Below are 12,445 nucleotides of genomic sequence, written 5' to 3'. Positions count from 1 at the left end.
TCTTCATTCATATTTATTGAGTGCCTACTATGTGCTAGCTAACACACTAGGTGCTGGGGAAACGCAGATGCACAGCTCCCAGGATGTGTAATCAGAAAGTCAGAAACAGCAGGTTCATTCTCTGACAGAGGGACGCCCAGTCCAGCTGCCAAACTCGGGGCACACGGCCTGCGGACAGCCACACCCACGCTGAGTCCCTGAAGGTGAGCCCTCCCAGCGGTGGAAGAAGGGGAAGGAAGGGCAAAGGCAGGGCAGGGTCAGAGTTCAAGCCCCTGGACCTGGGGTGTGGTCAGGGGAGCAGACAGGAGGGCACAGGTGGGCAGGTCGCATGGGCCCTGCGGGTCACACTGAGGACTGTGGATGTCACACTGAGGAGACCCTGCAGGGAGGTGATAGGATCAGCTCTGAAGGTCAACAAGGGCGAGTCAGTGGGTGTGCGTGGCGTGGACGGCAGGCAGCGGGAAGGTGGGCTGGGGGCCATGGCCGGGCTGCTGCAAGGGTGCGGCTGAGACAGGAGCGCTCACCTGCGCTCCCCACCTGGGACGCTGGGAACCTCCCCTCGCACACATGACAGGACGTGCCCACGACCTCCGTGTGAACACAGTTTCCTCCCGGGGCAACACTGCCACCCAGAGAGGTCATTTCAATGACGATGTTTATGTGAGGACAGTGGTGAAGACATTGATGAGTAAGATGCAAACTTTGAATAAGTTGCTAGTGCGTCAGAGGACGCTGTGCAGAGCATTTGAAACCGTGTGTCTAGATTTCCTGGAGATACGTGTTCACCTTCTTCCCGTTACAGGAACTGCAGGGGGACACGGGGACTCACTAAGATGCCGACTGCGGGGCACACGGGAAGAAAACCGCTTCCTTCCAATACCTGCTTGATTCAACTCAAACTTTAGAAGGGCTTCTTCCACAGGCTGAGATTTTTGTCAAAACTGAAGCCCTGAACGAGGGAGAGAAATAGAAACGTGAGAGAGAAACACCATCGGGTGACTTCCACACACGCCCTGACTGGGGCTCAAAACCACGACCCAGGCATGTGCCCCGCCGGGAACGGAACCGGCAACCTTTCGGGGTGCACGGATAATGCTCAACCCACGGACTCATTGACAGGTGAGGTTGAGGCAGGAAAAGAAGCTTTCGAAACTCTCAGAGCAAATTAGCGCCAGAGCCAGATTTAATCCAGGAAGAGCTCTCACAGACATTCCTTCCTCCGTGCCACGAAATGTACACTTAGGAGCGCATATGCATCTTCATTACGCGGGAGGAGGAAGGAGGAGCTTAGCCTCACCTTCTGAAATTCAGCACAGAGTGATCGGCGGTACTTTAAATGTTCTGAATGTTAACACAGTCGTTTTTTATTCACAAGAAAGAAAAAAAAAAAACCACCAACGTGCTTTAAAGAGCAGTAGGTAATTATTCACACATCATCCCACCTACGCTCCGCTTTCCGACGATGGTAAGTAAACGACGCCTGCTTTCATCTGCCTGATGCCTCCTGAAAGGTCTTCCTCTACGCCCAGAGCTACATTGGCAGCCCTACCATCAGTTCCCTGTGATGAAAAGGTAATAATTAAAGTGTTCTTCTTCCTTCTTCCACGGCAAGTCATTGGACCTACGGTAAATCAGCCATCAAATTTTCATTCATTATTTCCATGTGAAGGGGTTTGCCAGCTCCAAAAAAAGAGAAAGTATACATCTTCATTTGTCAAATTTCAACGTACACCTGTTCCCGTGGCTATCTGGGCTCATGGCATTACCCTTTAAAAAAAAACCCAGCAAACTACGGCCAGGTCACACAGCCCGGGTGACCCTGCAGCCCGGGTGACCCCGCACCGACCCTACTTGTAACTTGTAAGCGCACAGTTGGGGGACAGGAGGCGAGCCCCGTCCTAGTTGACGGCATCGAGCTGTGGTCCCGCGGCCGGCTCCCTGGTGTGGCCAGTGATCAATTTTAATCTCCTGATCACGAATCAAAAAAGGCCGACTCCTGCTTCTGGGTTCATCTTGAAGGAGATGATAGGTTGGTCCGGGGACGGAGAGGTTTAATCGACCTGGCACTCCAGGAGAGAAGGCACCTGCCCCTTCCCTCCTCCCCGGTACCCTCCCTGCTCCTGGGTCCCCTGCGGACAGAGGCAACACGATGGTCTCACACGGAAGCAGGGTGCGGGCTGCTTACCGACGGGGCCATGAAGCGGCCCTTTGACTTTAAAATATTGACTGTGGCCCAGAACTCGATGGATTTGAAAAGTGTCTGAGGAGAAAACATAGAAAGTGGGAATCGTTCTGGCGTTTTTAGTTTAGGAACAATGACTTTGCCTCAGCCAACAGAGGTTACTCAGAAATGGAACCCATTTCTCCATGCAAATTTTAATCAGGGTAAAATGATATTCCTTCTCTCTTTCTCTCTCTTCTAGAGAGGGAGGAGGGAAAAGGGAGAGAGGGATAGGAACATTAATGAGAGAGGAAAATCATGGGTCGGCCGCCTCCTGCACGCCCCCTACTGGGGACCGAGCCTGTAACCCGGGCCTGTGCCCTGACTAGAAATCGAACTGTGACCTCCTGGTTCATAGGCTGATGCTCAACCACAGAGCCACGCCACCCAGGCCTTTCTGTCTCTTAAAATGAATATCAATCAGACAGTTAAAACGTATATTGATTTTAAAAGACAGTAACATTTTAACCTGTCCAGTGGGCCAGTCCAGTCCAATCCCTTGTTCCACATACACTCAATGTTCTTCAGTTTCAATGAGCTGTTCTATGAAGGTAATAAAATTATTCATTCATTTTTTTCCCGTAGGTAAGACCATGCTAAATTCAGAGGCACAATGAGAAAGAAACCAGGACTGTGCTGCATTCTTAAATGGTAAAAATAAAATAAAATAAAATAAAATAAAAATGGTGAGTGTCAGACCTAGTCTAAATGCCGTTGTCCAAGCAGAAGCTGCCCAGAGCCACGCGGACCAGCAGGAGGCCGAGCCCAGCCTGCCCACATGGACAGCAGGCAGGATGCAGGGACGGAGGCTGGGAGCCAGAGCCAGGGGGATAGTTCGAGAACACTCGCCTTTCAGGGGAGTTTTAGAGAACTGAAAACATTTCCGTTAGATATCTGAAAAATACTAGACTCTGATTTTTTTTTTAAATTGCTACAACTATGCTACTGTAAATGCCAACTTACATACAGAACTTTGGGAGGTCCAACTGGTGTGAACTGAGGGCAGACTGTGAGAGTGTGGGGTGAGATGTATTACATGTGCACACACATTCACGACTACAGTCCATGAGGCGGATCCACTCTGCCTACTTACCTATCTATGTGATACGTGTGCATTTATTTTTTTTAAAATATGTTTTTATTGATTTCAGAGAGAGGAAGGAAGAGGGAGAGAGAGATAGAAACATCAATGATGAAAATCACTGATCAACTGCCTCCTACACACTCCCTACTGGGGATTGAACCCAAACCCAGGCATGTGCCCTTGACCAGGAATCGAACCGGTGACCTCCTGGTTTCTGGGTTGATGCTCAACCTCTGAGCCAGACCAGCTGGGCATATGTATGGATTTTAGAAGGATTTGTTAATAATATAGGGCATCCCAAAATTCATGCAAGATTTGAATTTTTCGTGAGCATTAACAACAAAAAAATAAAAGCCTAATTTTACTTGGTTTATTGAATCAGATTCTAATATCTGTTGCCCTTTGATTTCAATCCCTTCAATTTGCTAAGCATTACCAAGTACCAATTATGGCCCAGGAGCAGGGCCAATGAAGACCAATGAAGACCACGGCTTTGCATACGTGCCAGCAAAGCTGTGGAGGCCATTGACCCGATGTGCTATTCCATACATAACCCTATACTGTATACTTTATGAATCAATAAAAAATTTACAATTTTTAATTATAAATCTGTGTTTTCTATCAAAATTACTTCTTGCGTGAATTCTGGGACACCCTATAGATGTAGTGTAGTTTTATCAACAAGTAAGACGAGTCCCTGGCCCCTGGCACAGTCAGAACCACTCCTGGGACCAGCAGGCAGAGCTGCCCCGGGTGGAACGGGCTCTCGTCTTCCCTACTTTTCACATCTCCTATCTTCTTGTGAGACAGAAGACCTAAGGATCCACTGACTGCCACCATCCGGGTGGTTCAAGGCCCGGCAAATGAGGGAGGAGCCAACACGCCAGGCGAAGTGTCAGCCAATCAGCGCGCTCACCACCAAGCCCCTCATGGCTGACACCCCTGGGATGGGTCTGTGCCCAGGCTCTGCTGGTCACTCAGGGCGGGAATGTCGCTCCCAGGATCCGGCCACAGTAAAGGGAAGATGATGAGGCCTGGAGATACTTCCTGTGCTCCCGTGGCCACAAGGTGGGGTGCAGTGGGGAGGGGAGGGCTGGGAGCATCTGAGAAATGAGGGGACACGAACCTATTACCCCTTTCCTCTTTCAAAATGCATAACAAAACCTGAGTGCGTCTGTTTTGCTTTTTACTGTATTTTTTACTGTTGAGAGTATCACAGATCTCTCCCATTTCCCTCCTCCCCGCCCCCCAAGTCTTCCCCACCCCATTGCCCGTGTCCATGGGCTTTGCCTATAAGCCTACAGGTTCTTTGGTTTATCTCTTCTCGTCCCCCCAGCCCCACATGGAGGTGTGTCAGTCTGTTCCAGGCCTCCCTGCTCCGGGTCGCACTTTGTTTTTCACTGGCTCCTTAATTCGAGTTTCTAACAAACAGAAGCAAACATTCCCAGAGCTTTATTGTCAACATGACTCCGAAGCATTCGTGTCTGATTAGGAAGACCACGAGGGGCTCGTCTCTTATTTGGGACATAAGGCCCAATATTTAGGGCGTTCCCTATGCCCACAGATCTGCCTTAAACCTGCCTGGACGGGGAGTGTGTTAGGAGAGAAGGTACTAGGGGACCAACGTCGCCCAGCGTTGCGTTCTGGGCCCAGCCTGTGCATGCACCGTGATCCCGTCTCGGGGGAGTTTCCCTTCACGTGATAAAAGGAACAGGAAGCATCTGATCAATAAACAGAAATCAGGCGACACGTCCCCGCTAGGTTGCTGTAACGAGGATTAATCTCCGAAAGGCCGGCGCCTGCCCGATGCGGTGCTTTTCATCCCCTCGCCGTGGGTCTGAGACACCGGCTACCAGCACCAGTGCAGAAAGGACCAGTACTTTCCACACGCTCTCCACCCCGCTCCAGCGAAGGGTTAATGGTAAAATAAGCCTTCACGGATGGGAGGGATTCTCCCCGTGTGGCTGGGAAACAGCTCAAGTGTTTCTCATTTAAAATTCTGAAGATTTAGGAACATTATCTCGGCAGTTAATAGGCGCCTCCCTGCAAGTCTCCGGGTCTGCGAAAATTAAGGAAGGTGGCGTCCTTAATGGGGTTATAAAGCATACATCGTTTACTCGGCAGCAAATGGTATCTTTAATGTCGGCTTTAATCCTGCTTTCATTCTCGCTTTCATGATTACATGACAAATGGCCTCCACAACCCCAGGACCAGTCATGTGAGGGCAAGTTTGCTTCCTCTGCCCCCACCGTCCGGCCAGACCCCGAGCCAGACAAGCCTGTGCTGTATCTCCGGCTTCCTCCCCCGCATGTGAACTGCAAACACCCAGACAATCCGGGCGAGACAAAGCTACGTGTTGCTTTTCCGTCAAGAGTCTTGTATCTGATTGTGACATTTTCTTATTTTTTAAAAATGTATTTTTATTGATTTCAGAGAGGAAGGGAGAGGGGGAGAGAGAAACATCAATGGTGAGAGAGAATCATGGGTCGGATGCCTCCTGCACGCCTCCTACTGGGGATCGTGCCCACAACCTGGGCCTGTGCCCTTGACCGGGAATGAACTTCGACCTCCTGGTTCCTAGGTAGATGCTCAACCACTGAGCCACACTGGCCAGACTCCATTCTTAATTTGTTGTCTGTGAATTTTTAAAGGACAAGCCCCTGCTTTAGTCTTCCTTCTCTGTCTTCTCTTCTACCTGGCACACAGTAGGTGTTCAATCAATGGCAGTCCAACGCAGGAGTGGTCCGTGCGGCTTTCACTGGTTCATTTTTTCAGTTTTTCTCAGCATCATAAAAGCAAGGCTCCCAGCATATGTGACCTGAACGAGTCATCCTTTCTTTACTATCCAAGGATCTCCATGTAATGTTAAAATAATGAGACTGAAAATTATTCTAAGAAGAAAATTCCTATTCAAAATATTCTCTCTTTGAGATAAGATAGGATGGACTATCCTTCAGAGACCGGGGCGGAGGGGGCAGTACCGAGGCCCTGGATACTTACCTATTGTTCAGTCAATTATTCGTACTAACAATATGGATGGGCTCAAACCAAGATGTGCAAGCACAGCCATGTCATAAATCTAAGAATCACAAATATTAATAACTCGCTCCCCACATATCAGCTCCAATTACCAAACGCTTAGATAACTGCAGGGACACAGTAAGTGGAGAGCTGGTTCATACAAAAAAGAAAAAACTACATATCCTGGGTGAGTGGTGTGCACAATACTAGACATAATCACCATCATTTTCCATGTCAGTGTTTAACGCTATGGACAAAAAGAGAGCCTAAAGAATGAGTATTCTGCTGCTGCATTAAAATTCCTCAGTTTGCCAGAGCATAGATTTGTTCTAAAATTAAGGCTATACCCCAGCCAGAATGGCTCAGTGGTTGAGCGCTGACTTATGAAGCAGGAGGTCACGGTTCGATTCCCAGTCAAGGCACAGGCCTGGGGTTGTGGGCTCGATCCCCAGGGGGTGGCGTGTAGGAGGCAGCCAATCCACGATTCCCTCTCATCACTGATGTTTCTCTCTCTCTCTCCCTCTCCCTTCCTCTCTGAAATCAATACAAATGTATTTTAAAAATAAATAAAATTAAGGGTATAAAAAAATTATTCTTTCTGTCTCTCCTGCCTTCCTTGCATATGTGACCCAAAGACCCAATTCCCACCTATGCAGACGGGGCTCAGGTGTGAAGGCCAAGTACACGGTGCTCAGCTAACGGCCCCCACACCTGCTTCGCCAGAGCCACGAGGTGAAGACTCCACAGAAGTCGGTTTTGCAAACTACCCCGCGCGACACTGGCCCATCCATACGGAGAAAGAATTAACTGCCAAGAGCGTACGGACTTCAGGGGAAAATACATATTTACCAAAGTTCCAGACAACGAAGGTATGGGGGCTGCACCAACCAGCCACCCTGTCATATTTGTAACGACCAGCCGGGGTCTCACTCCGAGTCCAGGGGGACTGGGTGCCTCACTGTCGCAGGGACACACCGGACAGCGGACATAAGCTCCGCTCCGCTCGGCACTGGTGTTGGCAGACCCAGGTTGAAAGGATTTCGATTTCTCACTGGTCCCTAATAGTCAGTGACAGGAAAGCCTGCCTCTTGGCTGTGGCAGACCCCCCGCCTGGGGGCAAAGCGAGGTCCGAGATGCTGAAACAGAGCAGGGGATACACAAATATTTGTGGAAGGAATGACTTCACATTCCCCACAGCGCCAAGTCTCTTGCATTTACCAGCACTTCCTCCGTGTTTGCTGAAACAAACCAACGGGAAAAAATGTTTGAAGCGCTAGTCAAAGTTGTAATTATTTTAAAATGTCAATGATACCAACATAACTTGAATGAGGAGACGATGATGAGGCACGGGGAAATGCATGCAAATACCCAGCTACTTCAAGTACTTTAAGATGATTTTCATCTCAATTTAATTTGGGAGTGAACACTCCCAGTGCCTACACTCCCACGCGCCGTACACACGTGGTTACTCCAAATGACGGGAAAAAACAAGCGGCGACTCCCAGGCAACGCCAAGGCTCTCCCCTCTTTCCACTTCAGCCCACAGTCCCTCGACGTGACGTATCCCTTTCCCAACACCAACAGCTGACACAATGCTAACCCGCTGTCAGTCGCAGCTGCCTGACTCGTGCATGCGAGAAGGACCCAGTCCTAGCGTGTCTTCCGTACTAGTTCGATGGTTGTCAAAAGGAGAGAGGAAGGGAAGGACCTGGAGAGAGCTCAGGTCTGTTAGGGGTTCTGGGAGCTACTGTGGACACGTGCCTCAGGGCCATCAGGAGGCCACAGTTGGGTCACTGGGGCATGTGACAGGCAGCTGTCATTGTCGGAAGGCCGTGTGAGGAGGCTGTACATCCCGCCTCCCCACTCTCATCTCATCCTGCCGGTCCCTTACTGAAGTGTGATACAGTCATATTTTTTTAAAAAAAATGTTTTTATCAATTTCAGAGAGAGGAAGGGAGAGGGAGATAGGGATAGAAACATCAATGATGAGAATCACCTATCGGCTGCCTCCTGCACGCCCCCGACTGGGGATTGAGCCCACAACCCGGGTATGTGCGCCCTGAATGGGAATCGAACCTTGACCTCCTGGCTCATAGGTCAATGCTCAACCACTGAGCCATGCCGGCCAGGCGGCACAGCTGTATTTTATCAGCGACTTTCACGTCAGCAACACTGACATCCTCGCATAATCCAATCACTCAAGTGACTCTCCTCAGAGAGACCATTTCTGATCATCACATGTAAAGTAGTGTCCCGACCACACATCTCAAAAGGCAAAAATGTCTGTACAACGTTAGCAATCTTTGTCCTCAGTCGATGTATCCAGCCAAGACTAGGAATGGGTGTTAGAAATGAGGATCTAAACAACACTCAAGGATGCAGTCTTTAAAATCTTCTCATTCACCCGAGAAATGGGGACACTTACACTCTGTCCCCCACGGCGCTGAGAACTGAATAAACGAATAGAAACAGGCTACAAAACATTATGTAAAACAAATGTAACTTTCTCGCACTTAGTATTTTAGGGTACTTTATCCAACGGTTTCCTCTCCGTTCTCTCTTTCCCATCCCCCCTCTTGCTCTTGCTTGTTTTGTGGGTTGTTTCCTGAGTTCCTTCGAGGATCTGCCTGCCTCCCCCTCGATCCCCCCACTTCGCAGCCTTCCATTCCTCTCGCTGGCCTCCTCCTGTGGGGCCCGCCTCCCCCTGAGCTCCGCTAACAAGGCCCTGCTCCGCTGCTGCTCTGGGTCCTCTGAGCTCTGCGTTCCGTCAGCTTCAAGCTGTTCCCAGGCAAGTGCTGGCTGGAGCGTTGACTTAGCAAGTCTTTCTTCTCAACGTGTGAATAATTCATTCCAGGTCACGTTTTCGCTGGCAGAAACTTTTCCCGGGAAAGCACAGCCTCTTTCTCTCCGCTGAGAAAGTGCGGTCTGGTGGTAAGAGCGTGAGCAACTTATGAAAAAAAGATGCGCGCGCTCTCCAGGAGGAAGGGTCGGCTCCCAGGCTGGGGCCGCATGGCCGCTGCTGCTCTGTGGTGGGAGCGGAGAGTTACAGCGGCTGCGCCTGGTACAGAGCCGGTCCACAGCGGGGACTGTCAACGCCTTCAAGCGATGAGCCGACCTCCCGGGGACACCCAGACGCCTGTCTCCATGTGTTTTGTGCTCGGTTCTCTAAAAACTTAAATAACTGAAGAGTTAGAAGGCCTTCGGAAAAGAAAACACAAAACTGAGTATGCCCAGGCCTCTGAGAGCAGCTTGTTTGTTCCCATTTGGCTGAAGCCACCCCTGATGTGGGTTATGGGGACCCAGAAGGAGGTCCCCATCATCGCGCCTGTCACTGAGCTGCCCCAGTGATGGGACTGGGACCGGGAGTTTGGGGCATGTCCTTGGTCACTCCAAGCCCAAGGAAGTAGCAGATGCGAGGCGCCAGAGGGCACCGACTGTCTTTTGATGGGCAAGCCTACCGCCCAGCACACCTCGCTCAAGCCGGCTCGGAGCTGTGTATTCCCTCGTCACCCCCAGCACAGCCTGCCTGCTGCGGGCTCTTCCACAAGCAAGATTCAGAGGGTGAGATGTGATCATAGGCCTCGCTGCACGCATCCCAGGTCGGGAGGCAACTGGAGTGGTGGTTCCGCAAGCAGCATGTTGCAATCATAAGCGCTTATGTGAAACCAATCTGAGACATTATCTATGTTGACCATGGACCAGAGAGCAAATGTGTAAAACAATAAATGGACCAAAAACAAACAAATAGAAAAACAAAGGTGCTTCTATGAAATGTTCTACTCAAAACTAAGTCAAAGGAGTTGCATGTATAAAAATATATATGAAATAATCATTTTTCTATATTTTATTCAGAAAAAAGGACATACCACTAAAATGTAAGAAGAATGGAAAACAGAATTTTCTTCAAGCATAGTTTGCAATATTGGATGAATATCTGCTATATGAAGATTAATAAATAGGAATCTCGAGTTGGGAGGGCCTGTAGGGGGAGCTCTCACGCCCTCACATTCACTGTCAGTTACCCCAATGGAAAGAGACTACTCTCAATCTCCAACAAGAAGTTGTTTTTCGACTCCACTACTCCAGCTGGAAGGAGCAGGATCTTCTCTTTGCCCGGCAACCAGTCAGCCAATGAAAAGTCACTACACTTCAAACATCCAGTTTCCTCCAATGGACTCTTTGTTTACAACAGCCACCCCTCTGAGCTCCCCTTTCCTCTATAAAAGACCATTCCTCTCCTTTGTTCTCTGACTTGCGTGTGGTTCACCATTAGACCACATGTCCCAAAATGCAATTCCGTGTTGTTCCCAAGTAAACTCCTTGTGCTGGAGAAATATCTGGCTGCCTATTTGTTTGAAAGGTCAACAGCCCTTTAACGTTATGAGAGTGGGGAGAGAAATTTGTGCAGAGATCTTTGTAACACAGTAGAGGAATAAAAAATTCAGAGAAACCATAACATGGAAAAGATACACAGTAAGAATATTGGAGCATTTTATGGCTAACACAGTTCCAGTTCTTTTAAAAATGATTTTTAAAGACCCCATTGAAATTGAGATTTGAATTATACATAAATATAGCCACAGGGTTGAACTTCTAAAATTCCACACCGCTGCTCAACAGTAACCTAAAAGTAACGCCAAGCGTGCCGACGCATCAGCCTGTGAAACTCCTTCCTCTGTGAAAATAAGTCATATAACGGGGAGCGGGATGCAAAGAGCCTGCAATGCCCGCCCCCCCAGCGTCGGAAGCAGGTTTTCATAAGGAAGCCGCGGCCATCAATCACTCCCTCATTACCAGGCCGTCAGCTGGGCTGAGGCTGACTGTATTCTGGCTGGCTGCCATACGGCACGTTCAATGAAACATCCTTCAGGCTCGCTCCAAGTTCGGCTGAAGTCGCACATGCCAGACATCAAAGAGGAGCATTGGCGCTATCACAGCTTAATAATGAGTGCCACGGGGTCCTGTGTTCCAGAGCCGCCTCCCACCCCCAGTAGGATTCTGCTCAAGTAGACCACCGTGCTGACTGTGAGTTTATTCACAGATAAATGCAGGCACAATAGTCAGTCATACTTCTATAGACACACAGGCATATAGATATGTCCACTTGCTCCAAAGCTGGACATAAATGAGATTAACAGAATTTTTTTTTAATTTTTTTGGTTTCAGAGAGGAAGAGAGAGATTTCAGTGATGAGAGAGAATCATGAATCGGCTGCCTCCTGCACGCCCCACACTGGGGATGGAGCCTGCAACCCGGGCATGTGCCCTGATCGGGAATTGAACTGTGACCTCCTGGTTCATAGGTCAAGGCTCAACCACTGAGCCACACGGACTGGGCTGCACTAAATCTCAACGAGGTTCCCAGGCAAGGGCTGCGGGCTCTCTTCCTTGCTCTCAGGCTTGAAACAATGGTTTGCGGCTGGAAGGCAGAGCGTTACAGACAGAAGTCGCCCGGGTAGGATGTCCTGCTCCGGGGCCCACGGCAGGCCAGGCCCGGGGAAGGGAGGGGCACAGACGTGGGAATGTCACCCTCTGCCTTAGGTTCGCTCCCCTGTCTCAGCTCAGAACCCTGTCCCGGCTCAGAACCCTGTCCCGGGAGCCGTGCCCGGCTCAGCGAGGCGGGCGAGCTCCGGCAGCGTGGGGACCTGCCCGGACTGCTCATCACCTGGGAGGAGATGCTTCCTCATAGAAGGCCAGGCCTTTGCGCATCAGATCTTTCTTATCGATGACAGGAGCGAAGCAGCTCAGACGGCTCAAGAATTAAGGATGAAGCCGCTCATCCCGTGTAAGGGACAACCCTCCCACCGCGAGATGATGTCCTATGACTCCATATACACGTTAGGAGCTGCGGGCACATACTCTTCTCCAGGGAACAGCCGCTGCGTTATGTGATTCGATGGCTGGTGTATTAAGGCAACGTCTGTCTGCAGCCTACGGGTGAGACAGATAGAACAGGGACGCTGGGTGCTGGGAGGACTCCCCACGGGCTGATTTTGGGGTGTCGATAAAGGTTTCACATCATTTAATTTGGCCTCCCCATTTATAACATGAGACTAAGCCTGTCCATCCTCAGGATAGCTACAGTGATTTAAAAATGATTGGTGTACATAAACATTCAAT

The 12,445-nt window shown here is 49.8% G+C and overlaps 1 protein-coding gene across 2 annotated transcripts in view; it reads right to left on the bottom strand.

The window, feature by feature from the left end:
- Positions 1-12,445, bottom strand: part of DPYD (dihydropyrimidine dehydrogenase) — a 347,122-nt gene that overhangs the window by 177,985 nt on the left and 156,692 nt on the right. Inside the window, exon 9 of one of the 2 annotated variants that reach the window (XM_059675720.1) lies at positions 4,644-4,726. The exons of the other annotated variant lie outside the window; for it this stretch is intronic. Coding sequence (XP_059531703.1) covers positions 4,659-4,726 — 68 coding nt within the window. The 3' untranslated portion in view covers positions 4,644-4,658. Of the gene's footprint in view, positions 1-4,643; positions 4,727-12,445 lie in introns of those variants that run through there. 2 annotated transcript variants of the gene reach the window in all.

This window comes from Myotis daubentonii, chromosome 18 (genome assembly GCF_963259705.1).
Source record: "Myotis daubentonii chromosome 18, mMyoDau2.1, whole genome shotgun sequence".
Classification (NCBI taxonomy): domain Eukaryota; kingdom Metazoa; phylum Chordata; class Mammalia; order Chiroptera; family Vespertilionidae; genus Myotis; species Myotis daubentonii.
Note: the sequence above shows the minus strand (reverse complement) of the source record. Positions and strands in the feature narration are given on the sequence as shown.